Below are 22,051 nucleotides of genomic sequence, written 5' to 3' on the forward strand. Positions count from 1 at the left end.
CTTAAATCCTAGGGCTTCTGGAAGCCAAATATTTCCCTCATGTACACCTGGATGGATACACTCGCGTTCCAACACTGTGCCACATAATTTGTTTCTTTTCCACCGACCATGCATACCCCATCATTTTGTGCATACTTCGCCACAAAGCTCTTAGCTCTCAAGCAGCCTTCTCTAGCTTCTAAAAGCAAAGCACTGCCCTTGGAATTATCGTAGAAATTTTCCCTTCTGATGTCCAATTTCTCTGCCCTGTGCATCTCTAACGACGTCTTAGCTTCCATTTTTTCTCTCTCCGTTCATCCGTTTTTATCTGCCTTGCTTTTTTTTTGGTTGCCTTATCCGTCTTTCATTCTCCACTGTCTTGCATGATGATGATTGCTAATGGTATCCCCTTTGTAGCGGGGTAATGGCGTGTCATCTTACCAAAAAAACTAATATATCTATGTTTTATACCCTTCGTTTAATATTGGCGCTGCTCTAAGGGCATCCAAAAAATACTTAGCATAATCCAGACAAAGTCCAGGCACAGAGTTTAGTCAAGACAAAATGCCGTTGAGGCTACAGAGCTGAACCACGAGTAGTGCACTACAAAAGTAATTGGCTGGCTGTAACCTTAGCAGTTCAAAAATGTCTAGGTCTTATGTTTTGGCCTTGGATTGATAATTCCACTAAATTATTTGCCAGCGTATATGAGACAGAGCATTATCTTTTTGATTTTTGGATATTATTGGTTGCGGCTGTCGCACATGTTCTCTTTCGGGGGAAAAAAAAAATGGGGTTTCCTCGTCGACAGCTTTTAGCAGCACACCACTTCAATCTCTGCATTGGATTTTTAAGAAGCTTGAGAAGCAACAGCTGTCAAAACAAATGAAGCAAGTGGCTTGCAAACTGTATGCCCAAGTGAAGCTGATGCAACCGGGACTCTCCGACATTTCTGCAATCCGTTCGGTTAGCCAGTTTAGTTTGCTGGCGTAAGCAAGCGTGTGTGCGTGCTGCCCTTTTGGTATACTGCGCCCCCGCGCTATGTAAACACGCTCACGTGTCGGCAGTGCTGCTCAGTTTTCAGCTCCAGAAGAGTTCACAAATCACTGCATTCCCTCAAAACTGCAGCGCTGATAAAATTAACTTCACTTCTGAACGACACGTAGCTGGACGGTATAGTCCATGGTCAGTCTGAGTTCTCCAGTTTCAAACCCTTGGCTTGCGTTTACAAACAAATGAAGCATGGGGAAGGAGGCGCCAATATGCCTGCATGCTCAGTGGTCGTGGTTCAGTGCACTCTACCACGGAGCCCATGCGAAGAAATGGACTGTAGCAAATGCGTATGTGTCACGCCGAAACTGAAACCAAAACCAGTTGCAGTTACAAAAAGCAATCAGCTCTCCCTTCCCTCTCCGCCCATAGCTTTCCCTTCATTGCCACAGAAAGTTGCCCCCAAGTATAGGAAGTGGTACGAACTCATCTCTCTTTCTGTGCGTGTCGTTCGCACACTCATACATTAAACAATGATGTAAGCAATATGAACATGGCATCATACAAAATCTAAATTTGAATGTTTTGAAGCAACACTTTCGCTGTGGGGTGGGTACTGGAGGGCCTCGAGTTGATTAGGCCTGTTTTAATGCTGAAACGTTGTTACGCTACCTTAAAGAAGGCAATTGAGTTTTTTGGGAAGCAGTCATGGAGTGAAGGACATAAGAAAAAAAAAAAAACTTCCTAGCAAACAAGCAGGCTGAGGGCCTGGCAATCGCTGATAAGATGGGCTATAAGCTGCAGCTGTGCAAATTCATGCAAATGCAGGTTTGGAAATGTGTGAGCCCCAGTCTCAACCAACGTGACCAGGCATAAGTCACTCTGCTATTGTGGCAAAATTGTCTGCCACTAGTTATCACGTGTACGACCATCGCATTTAAAGATTAAACCACACTTGCATTGCTGGTGACAGAGGACGACTTGAACTGGGTGTTCATTTCTTTATTAAGGCGTGCCTTCTTTAAGTGCAGAGCACCTTAGGGGCTCGCCTTGTCATCATAGCTTGCTGTAATGCTCGATGTAAAGCGACTTCAGGAATCAGGCGGCGCAATGAAATAACGGACCCGAGTAGAGCCCGATGTACCGGCATAGGGCATCCCGCAGAGGCTTTGAAAACAAAGCGGTTTAAATAGTCATAATCGTTAAAAACTTGTGAACCGCTGTCATACATTTCCCCATTGTTTAGCACAAAGAAAACTGCAGGTACATTTGAGGCAAAATATACGTAATTGCCCCCGTGTTCATTTAGTTAGGAACGCTCGTTGGGTTGGTTTTTACGATAGTAAGTGAAAAACAGTGGCAGTGCAATGCCGGCACGTGCGGGAGGAAAAGCAAGCGCAAAAAGAACAGAACTCCTGCTGCCGCTGTTTCAGGCAGGGGGTGCGCGAGCACTGTAGAGGTGGGAAATTTGAATTGCATTGTGTTACAGCCATGATCGGATAACGGCGCTACAGCCCATTATGACGAGTCACTGCTCTGCACTTCTGACAGTTTGGAACGGCTTTAAATTTTTTTTTTACCTTGACATTTGTTAAACTGGAAATACCCACTCACTATTTAAGCCTGACACTTAAGAAAAAATGTTTCATGTGTTGTGTTGTGCAAGTGGAAGGGATGGCAAGGAGTTAAAAATTGCAGATGCTGTGAAGCATACTCGTGCGTCACTCTGCGTGCAGTAAGGTGTTGGTAAATAAGCTGAAGATGCTTGATAACGTGGAGACACAAGCAGGGGTTTAATTGTTTGTGGCTCTGTCACTGCTAGATTTGCCCTTGCATGAAATACTACATTGTTGAACTCTTGCTCTTGTGGTGGTGTTGCGAAATGCCCAAGTATAGAACATCATTATGGTGAAATGGAAGGGGCACACCGATGTGCTCATTGAAGGAACGAAATCAGTGGTGTTCCACAAACAAAGCTCACACATGAAGCTTAACTGCACTCTTAGCTACCAAACTTTCAGGTCAGGTGTGGCCTTAGAAAATACCCAAATAGTGAGGCAGAACTCAAATATATGCACACAGCGTATGCAAGGACTAGATCTAAACTGTTTTTGAATACCCCCTTTCTAAAATATCAGCGTCAACTGCATTTAATGCCAAGCTCTCTCCCTTCAGCTGCTGAACAGTCTTCTACGCTTAATAGTCCGTTTGTGTCATTCTTATGGGGACTGATTGTTGCCACAGGAAGTTTGGGGTTGGTAAAGGATGATACCGTCAGGGAGTGCTTTGAGAAATGTGGTGCTTTCAGGGAGTATTTTCTTCCTTTGCAAGTAGGAGTAGTGGTGTTTAATTAGGGGATTACGAAGGCTCCATTAGTTTGAGTCTCGTATGGAGAACGCCTTAGCTCTTGCATTCCTTTCAATACCCTGGTCACCAAATTCTATTGTGGAGTCACGTGCAGTGCGGGGAAAGAGTCTGAGGGCTTTTGGCGATCCACTTGAATGTGGTTTGATGTGACGTTGTGGGTAACCACTGTCGAAGTGCTTCTGCCTGCGAGGATGGGAATTACCCGAGGGGCATTCACCCTATTCTGGTGTCTGTACTACTCTTTGCTCTGCTTTTATTTACCTGTCAAAGCTAGCACCTGTATGGGTTAAATGTGTTCTGCTTCTGTTACCAGTGGGTAAGGGAGGTTGGGTTTCGTGGCTTGTGCACACTCGATTTTTATTGTTGCGAAATTGTTTGTTGTTGATTTTTAAATGGCTATTATGTGTGAATGTCCTCACGTGTTTTTCTCTCTTCTTTTTTTATTGCTTTTATAGGTGGTCACATTGCACGAGGCAAAAACGCTACTAAAAGAAGATGATGATCTCATCATAGCAGTCTATGACTATTGGCTTAACAAAAGGTTACGAACGGTAAGTGATTCGGCTGTCGCATTGCAAGTGTGCCCATTTGCATTAATAGGTCAATTCTGTATTGCCCATTTATGGTCAACGCTAAAAAAAAAATGCCTACTGTCTGCCAATACAAACGGCGTTGATTAGCTTAGGTTAACCATGGTGCTGATGTTTTTTCATATGTATCCAACTTTCATAGACTGTGCTGATAATTTATTTTAACAAAATAACAGCAAAGTGATTAAAATGTGTTTTTGTTGGGTTTGCAAAAGTAAAGGTTCTTTGCAATGGCTGGCTTGGTTCGTCGAAATTGCAGATGAAAAATGTTCACTTAGAAAGAGATAGAGGGGGAGGGTATGGGCATTTTTTCATTTTATTGTGTATTTTCGCGCTCTAACGTGTTGTAAGCCAAGCCTTATGGTTAATGGCTAATGCAAATCTGTATTCCTCCCACAATTCCCGCAATGGTGTATGGTTGCTGTGTCAGTTTCCTCTTAGCATATTTTTCTGAAAATATCCGTGTTTGTCAACATTTGCAATTTGTGAGTTCAAAAAATCATTTTGAAAGTGAGTGCCTACATTCTAACCACATTTGTATTCAAACAGAAACATGGCTTTGTTACATTTCCCAGAAAGTTGCAGCTTCAAGCCTGTGCTGCTGTGTCTCGCTTATTTGTCTTGGTCTTTATTTATCTTTGTCTTTATCTTTGTGCGTATACATATGCCTAACAGTTGTGCCGCACTGTTGGCTAATCGGAGATCTGATTGGCTCTTTCAGCAATGCCCCTTGGTGCCTCAGGTTAAATCGGAAAAGCGAGATGGATCAAACAATAGCAACCCTTACGTCGCCTTCCGGAGAAGAACGGAAAAAATGCAGACAAGAAAAGTGAGTGCGGCCTCAGCCTCACATGCAGTGTAGCAACTAGTAGTGGCTATAAAGGCATTTTGCTGGGTTGGTGTGAAATGCGCTGCAATTGGTGGTAAATATGGTTGCAGCAGCCACTTTTTCAGATGGAAGTGTTGACATATAAATGGCTGTGAACACCATCGAAAAGGCACGCAAACATTCTTGGGTGGTCCAAGTTAATACGGAGCCCTCCACTATGGCACATCTCATAGGCCATGTGTAAATTTGGAACAACATAAAATGCCAGATCAGATTTCGCCTGTATTGGTAGGAGTGGGTCGGAGAGGTGGAATGTGTGCATTTGTTGGTTTCTTTGGTTGTTCCTCTGTATACCAGTGAGGGGACACGCGGTCCAGTATAGCCAGCAATAGACCCAATTCGCAGTGTGGCGTCACGAAGATTCAGTGGCAATGGTGTCGTCGGGGGCAACCATTGTCTAAAACATTAAAATGGCAATGGCTGACTGTTAGCATTTTGACGAGAGGTGCCTAATTTTGCTTGCAAGCTGTGGAACTGCTGTCAGCTGCTTTGCTAATAGGAAGTGGGCTCACACATGGCTGTTATTGCTAATAATAGTCATTGTTTGTAAATCACAACATTTCTGTAGTGCTCATTCACCATTTTTGTTTGTCTTCAGAACCGGAAAAACGATGAAGCATCGTATGAAAAAATGCTGAAACTGCGAAGGGACTTAAGTAGAGCAGTGTAAGTATGCGTGTACAGATGTCATCGCTGAAGGCTGGAGCCACTTGCATTGCTCTTCTTTTTTTTTTTTTTTCACCTCTTTGTGGGTATTTTAGTGGTAGGCATTGTTAAGCACTGCGCATATCAACTTTTGTTGTTTCTTAATGTGAGACATTATTAAACTCGTGGCAGCATTAATGCACTTGGTTAAGCGCGGTTTTGTAGGGTTAACGGAAGCTCGTTGTATACTGTTGTGTTCACAACACTCATGTAGTATATTTTTATAGAATGTTTGGGGCTAGAAGCTCATATAGTGAAAGGCTGCGCTGGTGAGTTCACAGAACTGATGTAGTAGATGTTTATAGTATGCTTAGGGCTAGAAGCTCCAATAGTTCAGGTGAAATATATGGCGCCACCATCACTTGCGAACTACCTGCCTCATAATTCACAATAGCTTCGGTTTTCTACATGAGCCCTGTGGTGTTGTGTGCTGACTGTGGCATATGGACTAAGCAAGGTGGGGAAATGCCAAAGGCACCCATGCAGAGGAAACTGGGACGTCTGGTCCAAAACTCAGTCTTGTTCACCATTTTGGTGTGTTTTATGCAGGACCTTACTGTAATTCTCGTTCTTCGACAGATGCAGCACAACAACATAAAAGCTTCCACAAAAGTTAAACTTCCTTTTTCAGCAAATTTCTTGTGTGGTTCTGGTCTGGGCTCCTGTAAACATCATTTCTAGTGACTGCAAGCCACGAGCAGTTGAAATTCAATGCTTAAAATTGAGGTGAAAGAGGTGGAAATAAATTTGGGTGATTGAAGTAAGGCAATGAAAAAAAAACAAATAACAAGGTTGAAAATAAGTGTGAAGGGTAGGGTTCCAATTTATCTGCTATAGTAAGAGAAAAAAGTTCTAAGTGAGACATCTGCATGAGAATAGTGAGCAATAAAGCCTGCGCAATCTAAACCTTTCATTTTACATTTCATTGTTGTTCATATGTGCAAGGGGGCACAGCCTACTGGCTACTTGTGTGTGGTATGACAAGGGGTTAGTTCATGCCCCTGCAGGAAGCCAAGACAAAAGTGAAAAGCAGGTTTTAATGCAGGATTATCTTTGTTAGCCTGTCACTTGCAATCTATGTTGAGGGGAGTATGTTACCTATGGGCAACCAGTAAGAATGCTGTCAGCTTCAGTGTAATGTTTAATTATTTTCACTCAGCAGACCTGTTTACACTGATAAAGTTTGCAAATAGAAAGCAATACGGGAATGGCGCACATTCGTGTCCTTGATAATATACAATAGCAGTAGCATTGGCTGTGGCTTTAAAATCATGTGCATTTCTTTTTTTTTTTTTGCGAAGTTCGTTGAAGGTAGGGGTGAAAGTTTCGGACTGGAATGGTTTCCACACTAGGGTAAAGTGACATCAGGGCAAGTTGGTATTTTAAACAGTAACATTCACATTTAAAAAAAGGGAGAAAAGAACCGTGTTTATACTTGCAACTTGGTATGTATAGTAAAGTTGACAAGTTGAACACAAATAGAAACAAAATTTTGGTCTTAAACTTTTAATCTGACTGACTTAACTTTGGTGAGCTTTCATTTTAGTGTAGTGTTTTGATATGAAGGAGCATGAGTATTGTTTTATCTAAAAATGAGTTGCGGAATCCGATTTTGTAGTGGCGATCGCCGAGACAGGAAGGCGGGGGGGGTCACTGTGATGGTTTGAAAATAGCAAATATTCCCTGCCAAGAAATAAGTATTTAAAGTTGATTTATTTGGAAGCTTTTTTTCTTTGGAAACAATGAAGTACTAGGACAAAAACAAAAAGCTGCTGAGAAGCAGCTTGATGAGGTGTCCATTAGCACAGACTTTGACAAAGTTAACTGCGTCTAGATGTACCTGACACATCAGAACATCTGCAGTCCATGCTGCTGTAAAAAGACCGAGATATGTTCTCGGTAATTTTTATAGTTGTTAGCCATATGTTCCGTTAAGCTCCACCAGTTTCCGCTCTAATGTGGACTTCTGTCACCTCCCCCTTTTGTGAACCAACCATAGCAGAGCATGTGACAATGTGTTTCCTGCAGACATGTGCACCCTTGTGACAGTCTGCCTATGCATGACTTTGTCAGCTGAGGTGCATCGCATTTTTTTATTCTGATGCGTTTGTGTCTGACGGGCTGCTGTGCTCAATGCCTTGAGTGTTCTTGTTTCAGGACGCTACTAGAAATGGTGAAGAGGAGGGAGAAGACAAAACGGGAACACCTCCATCTCACGATAGAAGTGTTCGAGAAGAGGTACGTTGCTGGAAGCCATGATCAATCTGATGCATCATTAAGCTTCTGCGTGTTTTTCTTTCATAATTTTAAATTTTGGTGGGCCGACATGAACAGCCGTGCTCCTCTGCTGTTTGGTTATATTTGCTCATATTTTGGCATCTGCAATATTAATTTTAAACATGCAATGCTAGGGCTAGTTCCTTAAAATGTGGAGTGAACGTCTAAATAATTTCGATGGGAGATAGAAGTGATGTGGGCAGTCTTTTGATTCACCTGAAACAAGAGGAGGCTTGAAGAAATAAAATGCACGCATGCGACAAGTTTATTTCCTCAGTGGCCATCGTCACAATGGCCATCAAACATAGGACAAGTGACATTCAGTGCGTTCCAGATGTAATGCTCTCTTTCCTCTGTGAAGGAAGTTTGGCTCAACCTCATGGCCTCGGCTTTTAGGCCCCACTTCTTCTGAGGATGGAGCAATGCATGAGAACGTTATGTGAATAGGCATTCCAACAGAAGCAGGGAACGGTCGATCTTGTGACTGAGTGTGCTTTCTTGAGATTTTACAGTGTGCTTTTGTAAAGCATGACTCCTTGGGATGTGGATGTTGTGAAAGATGTGTGCCCCAAGCATTTGGCCTGTGAGTAGTTCTGATTTTGCAAGTTTTGCTCTCTGCTCACAGGTACCAGGCGGGTGACTTCAATGGCCAGATTATGGCGGAGGTCATGGCCATGAAGAACACCAGACCGAGCTACATTTCTGTAAATAATAGTCAATTGTCAAGGCAAGAATCTAGGTTATCAAAGCACCGGGTGAGTGTCTGGGATTCGGAGTCCCCCCCTTCTCCCTTTTCCTTCTTTTCTTCTTTAATTTATGGTGAACGACATGAAGGCTGGAAGGCTTGAAAGTATGTCTCATTGGGGAGTGCGATGTGAAAGCTTATAAAATCGTGGGGATTCCAGTAATTTTGCCAACCTCAGAGTTCCTTATGTGCAAGGATTTCTGTGCATTTTAGCTGGCATTATATGTCCTATAAATGTTAGGTTTGTATAAGGTTGTCGTTCGGACGAGTTTGTGCATACTTTGAAGGGTTTGAAGCTTAAAATTTTGTGGTGCCTGTAAACGCTTCAAAGTGTGATGTTGCACTAATCGTGCCGTAATCCTTTAAACTCTTCATCTGTGCTGTCGTAATGGGCGTTATTTTTGCAATTGCCAAGCTGTCACTGTCACTATATGCAAGGCCGTGCTGCTTTGCATTTAAGCTGAAGGCAGCCCGTTGGTTAAGCGGCGTTGGAAGCTAAGCGCTTCTCTCGTCGTAGTGTGCGCCCACTGCCTGCAGCACTGGGACGGAAGTGTGTGCGTGTGCGTGACTGGGGCCGTCTTCCCTCCCACGTCCTCCTCCTTTCCCTCTTGCGCAGTCTGAGGATGGCGTGCCTCGGAAGAAGCGGGAGTACACCAAGCGGCGCAACAAAGAAATCCCTAGTCTATGTCCCAGCCAAGTGAGCTACGGCCGGTCGGAGCTGGAGATGGCGGGCCTCTCGGACATGCCCAGCTCGGACGATGAGGCGCTGTCGCCGGTGGGTGTCGCGCAGAGTCTGCATGTGCGGGCTGGAGAGGGGAGGACATCACCTGCTGGGGCATGCATGTCTACGCATATACAAATACTATATACTTTAGAACCAGCTGAGCGAGAACTAATTGGAAAGACTAAAAGGGGGCGCTAAGCAGACAAGGACAAAGTAAGACACAAACACCACATACAGGCACCACATACTGGCAAGAACTGTCTTGGGCAGGGAAGTGGGAAAAAAATGAATTTACAGTCAAAGCTTAGGCATTCGGATCAGTATGGTGGTCAGGAAATTAGTTGCACAGCAGTCACACAGTGGGAAATTTACTTCTAGTCACATTGGTTCGAATGCAGTCGAGATTTTGTTGTTGATTGTGACAGTGGTGGTAGTGACAGTGATAGTACCATGAAAGGTCGCTGTTAACAGTTTTGCTGCAAAACAGCATAGCAAGTGTGGTGGTCCGTGACTGACCACATGAAAGATTGGTATGCTACGGTATGCTAAATGCAATAACCGCCGAAGTGGTCACATCATTGCATTGTGTACAGGTGTTGGGATACCTGTCTGCATTCTAAGCGAGACACGTGGGTTCACAGGAATGAGATCTTTGTGTGTGTGCGTGCATGCACGCACATGCGAGCTCACAGATGCATGCACTAGCAACACTTACCAAAGAGCTCGTTTACATTTTTCCTGGGTTGTTGACATGTAGTTACCTATTTAGATCATTTTCTTTAACCTCAAGAAAAGGAAGAGCCTGTTTTGATGGTCCGTGTGCTTGAGCCTGTGTTGCCTTGTGAAGATGCAACATGCCAGTGTACCCTTGTACCCGACCATCATATAAGCATCACTGCACACTAAATAAGCTACTGACTACTGATTGTAACTTCTGTGAATACCTGCTATCACAATCCATGCCAAAAAGGCAGGTAGTAGCGATGTGGGTTGAAAGAGATACCAGAAGGAAACCAGTAGTGGTCTTCACCACTACTTTGTGGTTTACATGTACTAATTGTGACCAAATTATGTAAGTTGACTAAACATGACAGTAGTCACGGCACATTGACAGGATTTGTTAGGTCTTGCCTAGTCGCATTGAAATAGCAAGTACAAATGGCAGCATCCGTTCTTTAACGCATTCTGATGTTTTTTAATCCAGGTCACATCCCCGTCTGACAATGAAGATGAGAATGATCCAGACGGTCCGTACGCTTTCCGGAGAAAGAAGTACTGCAACTACCATGCGGTGAGTTGTGCGCCAGAGTTTCCTCCTCCTCTCTCTGCCGTAGACATCACACTCCATGTGCCCAGCACTCTATATTGGGAATTTTTACAGTTACTAGAAGTGGGGAAATGTGAATATGGTGCATCTTTCATGTCAGTTAATACCCTTAGCTATTTCTGAGGACTTTTTTTCTTTCTACTTTAGTGTTTAGATTCGGGTGGGTGCGGTTCAGGTGAAACTTCCAAGTTTGGGTCTTGCGTACATGTACAGCCAAAAATAAATTACAAATTGTCTGTTTCATTGTAACTTGTATGTTAAATGGTGACCTGACATATGAGCATCTATTCCGGTTTTAATAATAATATAGGCTTCTTTTACATGACCTGCGAAATTACAGTAGTCCTTCAATTGACCTGCCGCAGTGGCTCAGTGGCTAAGGCATTGTGCTGCTGAGCCCAAGGCCGCGGGTTCGATTTTCGGCCATGGTGCGTGCGTGTCGAGATTTCGGCGCCTGTTAAAGATCCCTAGGGGGTCAAAATTAATCTGGAGCCCTGCACTACGGCGTGCCTCTAAGCCCATTAGCTTCTGCGTGTTAAGCCCCATAATCAATCAACCAGCAGTGAATGATCGCATACCTTGTTTTACATCGTTTCAGGTTGTTGTGCCTGTGGTTCCAAATTTTCCAGTCCTCTGTAGCAAAGAACAGCTGCATGTAGCAAATCCTATCTGGATAAGACAAAATTCAGGGGGTCAAAAAAAGCTAGAAAAACTAAATTGTGTAAATCCTGTAGCTACTTTCTACTGTCAGTTTTCAGACAGCAAATCAGCACATAGAAAGCGGTACTATGCATGCGATATGGGTTATTTGACACTGACGTATTAAAGACCCCTTTAATCTTTTTTGGTCGATGCTGCTAGGCTTTAGTGTCGTGTCTGTTCTCCTTAGTAAATTCCAGTGTGTCAGTGCTTGTCATCAGCTGAACATTGATGACTGATTATGCACGATGTCAAGATGATCAGTATTATCAGTACACACGTTTTATACCAAAACAGTTAATAAAAACAAAATCAAAATCACTTCTGCCCGTTTTATGGCACTCGCAGGACAGATGCAATGGTTACACGGTATGTGCCATGCATATCGCCGCAATTGTTTTTAAGGCTAGCATTGTATTACACTTGAGAAAGTCTCCGCTGAATGATAAAAATTATGTGCTGTGTTGAAAAAAAAAAAAGAAAAAACAAACAAACTTGTGAGCCCACGGCATTCAGGGTGCATATGAGGGATTGTATGCAGCTCCCCTTGGATGCTTTAGCAACGTGAGCCATTGCTGGAGCACTGAAACCGCCCTTGTGGTTTAATATCAGTTACTGACCCCATATCGTGTATCACTAGGAATTGGTTTCCGCATAACGTGTGCGCATTAATTAAGCCCTCTTCAAAAGCTCTAGGGCTGGTGGGTTGTCATTTTACCCGCATATAAATCGCTGTTGGTTGGTAACTGACCTGACTTCCATTGCCTGGGAAAGTCTGCCGTCATGTCAGAAACAGTTACGTCAATGAAAATATAGGCTTTGTTCATAGGTGCAAACTGTGTGGTTAATTAAACTGTGTGATTAAACTTGTGCTGAAGCGGGAAGGAACTGGTGAGGTGGGAACAGTGCTAGGCACGGACAGACAGTGGTGACCAGCAGCAAAGCAGTGGGTGGCCACGTTGTCCGTCTCCTCGTGGAAGCCGCGCCCCGTCGTCGCCCTGACCCCTGGTGCATGGCCCGTTGTTTTGCGTGCGCTGCAGCCCCTGTTAGAGCGGCTCGGGAATTACCCCTGGTGCGGCCCGGAGGAGGGTGGTGCGGGCGAGCGCAAGTACCGGTACTGCCTGACCACCCTGACGGTACCAAAGCCCCACTGCATTGGCTTCGCCCGCCGGAGGATAGGCAGGGGTGGCAGGTGAGCGCTGGGGGCCTTTCTTGCCGCCTCTTCCTCCTCCTCCTCCTCTTGGTCTCTGGCGTTTTATTGTCGAGGAAGAAGAACTTGTGTGTAATCGGGAGGGGGGCCTCTACAGGAAATCTTTGAAAAAGAAGCGTGCTGTCTGCAGCTTCTGGAAAGGGGGTACGTCTTGTCGCCCAGGTGTGGCCTTGGTGTCAACCGCATGGGAGAAAGGGGACTCGTTTTCAAAAATCTGTGTGTTTACAAGAGGCCGGGGAAGTTTTGCCTCAGTCATGACTTGTAAATTGCGTTTCGGTCAGAAACAGTGGAAGATGTCTTAGTGCAGTTGAACCTTGTTATAACGAAGTATCGGGGCAGCAAATTAGTTCGTTATATCTGAAATTTGTTGTAACAGTAGGGGTTAAAATCTGCTCTTAACAAATTGAAAATCTGGCTCGTGCAAAAATACTTAATACAAAAAATGCATTTTTTCAGGCTTCGAATCCACTATAAACAGGGAAACCCTTACCTTTCCCCTTGTTGCATTTCAACCTCAATGAATCATAACAGGAGTACGTGAAATTACAACAGAACAGAGTTCACTTGACAAAACAAAACTGCGTCCTTATTTATTTGATGAAGGATGCGATCTTCGCCTGGTGGCTACTCACAGCACAGAGCGGAATGAAGTTTTCCACAGTGTCCACGAACAGAAGTGTCGACAGGTGTTTTTTTCAAGTAGCTTCTACCGCTCCTGGTCAAATATTTCTTCATTATATCCGATATCGCGCGCGGCTATCATGGTTTCAGTTTCATTATAAAAAAACAAGTCGTTTAAATAAAGAGTGACCAACCAAAGTTTGTATTTAGTTCGCTATAGCTGATAATTCGCTATATCAGTGATCGTTATAACAATGTTCAACTGTAGTAATCAATTGTGGTTTTAGCAACAAAGTGCTTAATTATAAATGAGAAATCGCATGTTAATGTCTGAGCCCACAATTACAAACACTGCTATGCTGTGCTAGGCATCACGGTGTGTGTATCCAAGATTTCTGAACTCGCTAAGGATTCGAGGTTGCCGAAAATATTCCTCTGCTCTCCACTAGCGACACACCTTGTAGCTTAGATTGTTAGTAAGCCCCAAGTTATGCTTTTTGTGGACTTCTTCTTGACTTCTGAGCGGGTTTTTCTCCTGAAGCTGAATTCATGCTTGTGGCACATGCCATCGGTGAGAGCATGCTACTCGCATGGAATTGGGGCTGTGGAATTGCTTGGGGGAAAAGGGGACTTCAACGTGATCGATGTGTTCGAGACCCTATCCTCTATCTTTGCTACGCAGTATTCACAGCTGTTTCTGCTATGTACTGGAAATACAGTAGTTGGAGCTGTGTGGAGTTGATAATTGAGCAATTGAATTTCATATCTGTTGAAAATGGGGGCAAAAAAAGCAGCTGCTACGTGATTGGAAAGGGAAAAAAACAGTTTTATTGACGCTATTTGATGTATCCGGTATGGCAACAAAATGCGGAATGATTTTATGTTGTGTCCTGTTTCTTTCTCTTGGCAACTTGTAGGATACTGTTGGATCGAGCGTGGACACCTTTAGAAGACTACTGGCCAGACTTGGACGTAGCGCTAAACCAATCCATGCCCAACGGCCTGCCCCCCAGCAACGATTTCCTGTCCGAGGTCAAGAATGAGTGGTAAGGAATGATGCGAGGCATCTTCGGTCCCGAGCATTTGGTGGTGTTGGTTTCCGCTGAGCCCGTGTCCAGTTTTCCTCAAAATACCTACTCGCAGAATGTTTGCTGTGCTTCCTAGTTCGATGTTAATTGTTAATTTCAGTAATAAAAACCTTTATTCATGTGTGATTGCAAGAAAATGAGACAAAGAACCTAACCCAAAAAGGCTTGTAGGCTGTTCAGCAGTTGTCGGTTACGGGGAACAAAGTCATCTACAAAGAAAGAAAATAACGGAAGCGAGGAGTGCAATTAAGAGGCACAACTAATAAACAGCAGAACTGTACAAGCAAGACATTTAGGTGCTAGCAAGAGAAAGCAATGATGAAAAGGGGAAGCTCAGATGGCAACACAGAAGTAAAACTTCATCACAGCCTCTTCGGGATAACTGTAATGCATATTCACTTGGAATTTCCAGAATACAGTTAAACCTCGTTGTAACGAACTTCAATGTAACGAAACCCTCGATGTAATGAACCACGGAATTTTTCGTAACTTCAAGTGTATGCACACCATGTATTTCCCCCCTCTGTGTAACGAAGTCCCGTTTGCCAGAATTTCAATGTAACGAAGTTTCATGGAGAACTAGGCACGAAATTTCAGTTGTAGAGGTATAGTTTGGGAGACGCAAGCGCCGAAAACGCGAACGGCAACACGGGCCGCCCAATGCCGCGGATGCAGCGAGCCACGGGTCTGTGAGCGAGCCATTGCCTACAAACTGCGTGGCGTACATACACGGCTGGCGCACTGTTTCTGTTTCTGTCGGAGCTTAATAGTCTACGCGGGCCTTAGCGTGAACCGCATGGAGTGTTTTCTCCCCGCAAAAACTCAAAACGCGCCCCGTAAGCCAAGGCGCGCTGACGCAGCCGCGGAGACTACTTGCGCCTTGTGGGTAGCTCCAGCTTCCAACCACTCGCTGAAACGCAACGCGAGGTGAAAATAAGAGGGGCACGCGAGAAAAAAAAAAAAAAAAAGGATAACGTGGGCGAAATTTTCACAGTAAAATGTCATGCGCGCCGCTTACGAAAGCGCCCATCAAACATCCTCCGCGGTGGTAAGCCTAATCGCCTCTTGCGGGGCCGCCACCGCCGCACACTGCCGCTTTGCCCTTCGTTCGAATTGCTCATGCTTGTTGGGTTTCATCGTTCCAGCAAGCATTTGTGAATCTTTATGAGACTTGTGCGCGCGTTTTTTTCACACCCGCGTCCGTGATTGCGCGCCGGCGGCAGCTTCTGCGCCAGGAAGTGACTCACGCGGCAGTGGGAGGAGCCTGACCAGTTTCGCCAATGAGGCGGTGTGCACCCTATGGCGGGAGCTTCGAAACGCTCGGGGATGCCAAGGATATTTGATGGGCGCTTTCGTAAGCGGCGCGTATGACGCTTTACAGTGAAAATTTCGCCCACGTTATCCGCTTTTTTTTCTCGCATGCCCCTCTCGTTTGCCCCTTGAGTTGCGTTTCAGCGAGCGGAAGCGGTCGCTGGAGCTACTCACATCGCGTGGGTTGTCTCCGCGGCTGCGTCAGCGTGCCTGTGGCTTGTGGGGCGCGTTTTTGCGGCGGAGGAAACACTCCATGCGGTTAACTCTGATGCCCGCGTAGATGATTAATCTCTTATAGAAACAGAAACATTGCGCCAGCCGTGTATGCGCGCCACGTTTTCTTTTGCAGGAAATGCTTCACGGGATGAACACTTCATTGAAACCGCGAATTTCAATGTAGCGAAATTTCAATGTAACGAAGTAAATTACGAATTTTGCCGACTTCGTTACATCGAGGTTTAACTGTAAATACCAGCTGGTGGGGAATGTTAGTGGTGGCATGACTACCAAATTATGCATAATATCTGGGTGTGCATGCAAAACAGCTTATGAAATCTGGAAGGCTCAAAGGGAAACATAAAATCTCTGTCTGTGTAATGGCAGCTGACAGGAGCGCGTAAAAGTAAAGCATCCAAGTTAAAGGACACTGAAGGCAGCTAGCAAGTTGGGCTCAGACGAAAGTTCAACTGCCCCGTAGCCCACTCAGCGTTTATTCGGTGGCAAAAGATGCTTGGAGCACCCTCCCTTACCAAGGAGCACTCTCCCTCACCCTCTCCCTTCCCCAGACGCTGTTCCATTTGCCACTAATCCAAACCATGTGATGTTTGCGCGGGAGGTACAAACACGACTTGTGACAAACATGCTCACTTCTTCCCTGTGCGCGGCTAATATGAACCATGTAACATTTGCGTGGGAGGTTCACACAGTATTTGTAACAACACACTGGCCGGTGGCGGTGGTTATTATAATTTTTATTATTTTCCAGATCATTTTACAGGTACTGCCCCAGAGACTGGTATATTTGTTTTCTGGGGATGCCAATCAATATATTAGACCAACTTCCGTTTTGTCTTCAATGACCCTTTAATAAGCAACTGTAGCAGACCTTTGTCAGAGAAAAAAAAAAGGCACACCCCCCGTAGCAAGTTGAAAATTCCTATTGTGATTGAATTCTGACGGAATAGCACCACTTGTTTAAAGCTCCCTTGATTGTTGGAATACCAGAGTGTATTTGTTCCTAGGGCTAATCCACTGGTGCTTATAATGATTGTTGCGTTAGGGTGTTAGGGATGTTGTCTTTTCTCCTGAAAAGTGGATTTTGATGAAGGCAGTAATTGACATTTTTCTAAATGTGTACAGGACCAACACTTCAATGTCAAAATCAGATAACCCTTGTAGCTAAGAGTGATTTGCAACAACAACAAAAAAAAAAACGAAGAAAAAACCAACTTAACACGTGTTTCAAATAGATGGAAAGGAGCAGTGTTCCCTCTTCAGACGAACTGCCAAAAACAAATTCGCCTTTGGCCAAGACTTACTTGCGGAAAAAGCAACTTAAAATGTGTACGGTAGCCTGAGGTGTGTCCGTGTTTTGCTGCAAAGGCATGTTTTTGAACCTGCTCAATGTGCAGTGAGGGCTTCGAAGACTGCCTGGAGTTTTTCTCTGGGTTACAAACGTGTGCCATGAATCACTTATTGCCTTTGTGTGAATTAGTGGCATTCTCACTGTCACGTTGCCAGTATTGCAGTTTTTGCGAGAAAAGAGTTCCCTTCAGCTCAGACTGGCAGTACCATATTCCTGTTTTTTGCTCTTGTATCTGATGTTGCGGTGCTTAGGGCCCCGAGGCATGGTTTTCACGACGGCGTAAAAACCAAACTTCCCTTTCAGTTGGGCCCTAAGGGCAGGTTCGTGATGGCAGGTGGTTGCCCCGTGCTCCTTCCTCCCCGTGACCGGCACGTGTGTGCGGGGTGGGTGTGCAGGTTGCACTTCAGGCCACAGCGCAACGGCAGCGGCCTCCTGTCCGAGCCCTCGCGGCCGGAGCCCCTGACCGCGGGCCATCCGGGGGGAGGAGGGAGCAGCAGCAGCGAGGGGGCGCACCACCACCACCACCACCCCCACCACCACCCGCAGTCGTCGGGGGGCGTCCCCTCCGCCTCCTCCTCCGTGCCCAGCAGTAGCAGCATGCCGTCCTCTTCGTCGTCCGCTGCGGCCACCACCACCACCGACTACGAGAGCTTCCAGAGCCACCAGGAGGAGCTCTTTGAGATGCAGCGCAAGCAGCTGGAGAGGTTAAAAAGCGTCACGGCCGCTGCCGCAGCCGGTGCGAGGGACGGCGGGGAGGGGGGAGGAGGTGCGAGGGAAGCCGGCGGTGGCGGCAGGACGGGCTCTGCGGCATCTGCGCCTGGGAGTGCTGCGGCTGGCAGCCGGGGAGACCCCTCCCACTCGACGCTGGACCCTGCAAGCGTGGAGTTTGCCGTCTCGGCGCTCATGAGCACCACAGAAGTGTCAGGCATCCTCAACTCGCTGGTGTCATCCTCGTCGGCGCCCGTGATGACCTCCGCCCCGCTGGGGGCGGATGGTGGGTCGGGAGTCGTTGCGGCTGCTGCCCTGGCGAGGTTCGCGACGGCTGCCAATGGGCCCTCTGCGGCTGCTGCTGGTGAGGGAATCTGATGGGGCGCCACTTGGACGGGCTAGGACGTTCGGCATAAAATTGTGCCTGTCACAACTGAGAATGCAGGAACGCCAAATAAATGTAATTGGTGGCTCTTATACCCCTGTCACTTGGCTGAACTAATGTTATTTAGAGCGAATGTAATTTGCTCCAAATGTTATTAATTCGGCCCTACTCGAGAATACCGAATTACTTTCAAGGCGAATGACATTTAGTGGCTATTCAACAGCCAAATACATAGCCTCGACAGCAGTGGTGCATCACTAGAGAGGGAAGTTGAGTAATAAACCAAAGAATACTGTTGCTAAAAACTGTTTGTAAGGTCATATTTTCCCCTTCATGTTGTTTTTCAAATAAAGACAAACAAGTACTAACAAAAATGAAATCTCTACCCCGATGCGCGCGCGCTACCCTAATATGAATTTTTTGCGGACTTCCACCTAAACCGGTGGTTTTCTTATTTTTATTTTAAAAATGATTCGTTACGTTTTAAAAATTATTCTGTATGAAAACATTCTAGATGCACTTGAAATATAATTTTGCGGTATTGCAAGCTCGCTGATCGTCACCGCTATCACTATTAAATGGCATTTGTTTTGCCACGTTGACCCGCACGGGCAAACGGGATCACTTTAAATGACATTAGATTTGCTGTGTCACGGGGGTATTACTCGGTGGCATCAGTGTAGTTAAAAATTTTTCAATGTCGAAACTCGGGAATACTTATTGGGGGCTTTCTGTAACTGCTAGCCACAGGATGTGTTTGTGGTGTTTTCCTTTTTCTCGTGCATGTTTTATTGCTTAGCAGAGGTGCCATTGCGGGGTTCTTAACCGTGGTAGCACATTGGTGATAGGGTGCGTGTGTCTGGCAGTCTCTGAGTGCCCGATGCCTGCATGCTCCCCGACTGCAGTGCGACCAGTGGGCGAGGCTGACGCGCTGCGGACAGTCCCCAAGCAGCAGTACCCTGGGGCGACTCCCGATGCCGGTGCAGAGGCAGATGCACACCCTGTGGGCCCCGTGGAGGTGGGCAACAAACTGCCGGCTTCGCTGACGGACCTTCGGTACTCCATCTTGGAGCAGAACGGAAACGAAGGGAACAAGTGAGTGCGGCGAATCAGCTACCTCGTTAGTCTGGCTGGATTGATGGGCCAATTTTGCATTGCGGGCATTTTTTAAGGCGTACAAAATAGTGTGCGGCCATGCCTTTCAGCTTTAATAGTACAATGGAGCCCCGTAATATGACTTTCAAGGGACCGCAAGAAAGTGTTGTATGCCCGAGGTGCGCATAATCGGGGTATGAGGTAAAATTACTTGTATTGCTATCGAATGTGTTCTCATGTAATTTGCTGATTCACAACTGAAATCCGAAATTTTAAAGAGAAAAAGCCCATTCTGTGCCCCACCCCCCTTTGCAACGTCTGCTCTAGCCCGCCAGCCCTGTGCCTCGCACACACGAAGTAAGCTGGGAAGGCTGATTTGGCCGTGCAATATGAGAGGGGAAAAAGCGTATGTGGCCAAGGCTGCAGGCAAGTTATACAGGGGAGGGCAAGCGGGCGAGGAAAGTGGGAGTTCAGTCATTGCCGTGGGGTACTGCGTAGGTATTTTCGCATTCATCGGCTCGATGGGAACTTTGAATTGGCAGTCCGCCGGCTACCTGGACTTTGACGCCTCGTGGTTGGCGCTCTGCTGTTGTGTGGACGGGGTCCGTCAAAGGCTAAGCTCCCACCCGCCTTGCTCGAGTCTGTTCATCAAGTGGTCGGTCACATCACAGACTGTTTATGTTTACCTTTGCAGATCAAGCAGTGCCAAGCGGGGGTTAAAAAATAGAGGTCGGAACGAGGCGATGTAAAAGGTTGGAAAAGCGCCGGTTTATCCCCGCCAGTGTCCGCCACATGAAGCGGACCGCATGCACCCGAGCGTTGTGTAATTGGGGCTTTTAATGCATTGTAATGCAGTTTGCCGGGACTGTGGTGGTCCGTCGTAAGAAGCAGGTCGCCGTAAAATTGGGGGACGTATAATCGGGGTCCTACTGTAACAAAGAAAGAAACACATGCAAAGGGGAAAGCATCACGATGATGATAATGAGGATTTTATTGGCAACGGGACATTAATGCTTTCACATGCCTTTGCTGTATTATGGTTGAGCAATCTTTTGGTGCCGTCTGATTTCGATTGCCGTCATGTCCACTTCATGCGTTGAACTTAGATGGGAAAAGAAAACTTTCTGGAAAAGGTAGAGAGAGCAAGAAAAGGGAAGCTCTGACCCAATTGCATCTTACCTGTTTTGTATGCTTTAACATTTTTCTTAAAAAACGAACAGTACAAAACAAAAATGGGAATACTACTATGAGACCAGTTTCGGAGGGGACTGTACAGTGTAGACCATTTATACCGTATGTACTCGCATAATGATCGCACCCCTTAAGTCTGTCGTCAAAGTTTGATTCTTTTTATACCCGCAGTAATATGTCGTATGAGTGCCAAGTCTAGCTAATTATGGTCGTGCGTACCTCTGTTGTCTTCCCTTTCAACAAGGTCATGGCTACGTTATTGCAGGAGACTTGCCGATATTAGCGATATCGGCAAATATGCATTAAATATTGATGAGGAAGAAAGTCTCACTAAACGCACTTAATGTACTCAGGAGACAAAGAAACAAACGTGCTCAGGTTGCTGTTTCGGCAGCCACGTCTGTTTTGATGTCCTGCACTATGACAGTGGCAGCCTTGTATTGGTCGAACTGTTGTCACCTTGCAACAGATTCGTTCCGGCGTGTTCCGTAATTCATGAAAACACTGCATTTTGCGTCACTTTGCAAAGCGGCTGGCGGCAGTATGCGGAGTTTTTGTTATGTTTTTACTTATTATTTTTGTTATGTTCATGAGGCCTATCGAAAAAATTTTGACCCATAACTTGCTTGCGTTTTGTGTGCTCAAAATTATTTCGCGAAAAATTTACCCCACGTAGTGAACACATCCCTAAATTTGCATCAAATTTTTTGAAAAAAAAAAAAAAAACTGCAATTATTACGCGAGTAAATACGGTATGCCACAGGAGCCGCAAAAATCTCCATCTAAGCTGCACCGCACCATAATCAAAACCTGCACACACAAAGGCACATGCGTACAACCTACTTTCCAGCATTCTTTTTTTGCCATCACTCAAACAAAAATGCTACTTTCATTAGTCAGGCACAGTGTTTATTTCAAAATATATTTTTGTTGTTTCTTCGCTTCAGCTATTAGTGCAAGTTCTTGCGAAATTGGGGACGCGGCTTTAACTTTATTATTTGAGAGACCGCTCTCGTTGTTTTTTTTACGTTTGGAAGGATTAATGTCATAGCAGTGGAAGCCTGGCCGATGGTGCCGGCGCAGCGTGGTCAGAATGCAAGCCCCCCTCCCTTTTTTTTTTGGTAGTTCACTATTACATGAAACGCGTGAGCAAAAGTGCGTTTTGTATTTTCCTTTCCTGGAGTCAACTTAAAGCGGAATGTGCACGTATCCAGTATTTATTTTTTTTTTTTCCACCTCCTTCTTTTTGCTACCCCGAAATGATGCGCTAGCTGTTCTGATGGATCAGCAAGTTCCCAAATACAATGCTATAACCAGTATTGTACTTTGGGTGACTGCATTTTAAGTGGTATGGTTATGGAGGCGAACCGGTGGTCACGAAAAGTTGTATTATATCTGGTCCCATACCACAAGTGGTTGCATTGCAAATGGCGTGGAAATTTGGGCTTGTTGGTTCATAACTTACAAATATGTAGCGCAGAAGACGAGAGACACAGACAAGTAGACGTGTGTATCTACTTGTCTGTGTCTCTCGTCTAGCGCCGTGTGTGTCTACTTGTCTGTGT

At 45.5% G+C, this 22,051-nt stretch overlaps 1 protein-coding gene across 1 annotated transcript in view; it reads left to right on the forward strand.

Moving 5' to 3' along the window:
• E(pc) (Enhancer of Polycomb) overlaps positions 1 to 22,051 on the forward strand; it is a 48,743-nt gene that overhangs the window by 22,784 nt on the left and 3,908 nt on the right. The window contains exons 4-14 of the mRNA XM_077706799.1: positions 3,792 to 3,887; positions 4,648 to 4,755; positions 5,414 to 5,481; positions 7,678 to 7,758; positions 8,423 to 8,552; positions 9,159 to 9,317; positions 10,471 to 10,557; positions 12,333 to 12,484; positions 14,041 to 14,169; positions 17,503 to 18,179; positions 19,106 to 19,295. Of these exons, the coding sequence (XP_077562925.1) occupies positions 3,792 to 3,887; positions 4,648 to 4,755; positions 5,414 to 5,481; positions 7,678 to 7,758; positions 8,423 to 8,552; positions 9,159 to 9,317; positions 10,471 to 10,557; positions 12,333 to 12,484; positions 14,041 to 14,169; positions 17,503 to 18,179; positions 19,106 to 19,295 (1,877 nt within the window). The remainder of the gene's footprint in view (positions 1 to 3,791; positions 3,888 to 4,647; positions 4,756 to 5,413; positions 5,482 to 7,677; positions 7,759 to 8,422; positions 8,553 to 9,158; positions 9,318 to 10,470; positions 10,558 to 12,332; positions 12,485 to 14,040; positions 14,170 to 17,502; positions 18,180 to 19,105; positions 19,296 to 22,051) is intronic.

The sequence above is a fragment of the Haemaphysalis longicornis genome, unplaced genomic scaffold, assembly GCF_048455015.1.
Source record: "Haemaphysalis longicornis isolate Haplotype H1 unplaced genomic scaffold, Haemaphysalis longicornis Haplotype H1 scaffold_4, whole genome shotgun sequence".
In the NCBI taxonomy this organism is placed as follows: domain Eukaryota; kingdom Metazoa; phylum Arthropoda; class Arachnida; order Ixodida; family Ixodidae; genus Haemaphysalis; species Haemaphysalis longicornis.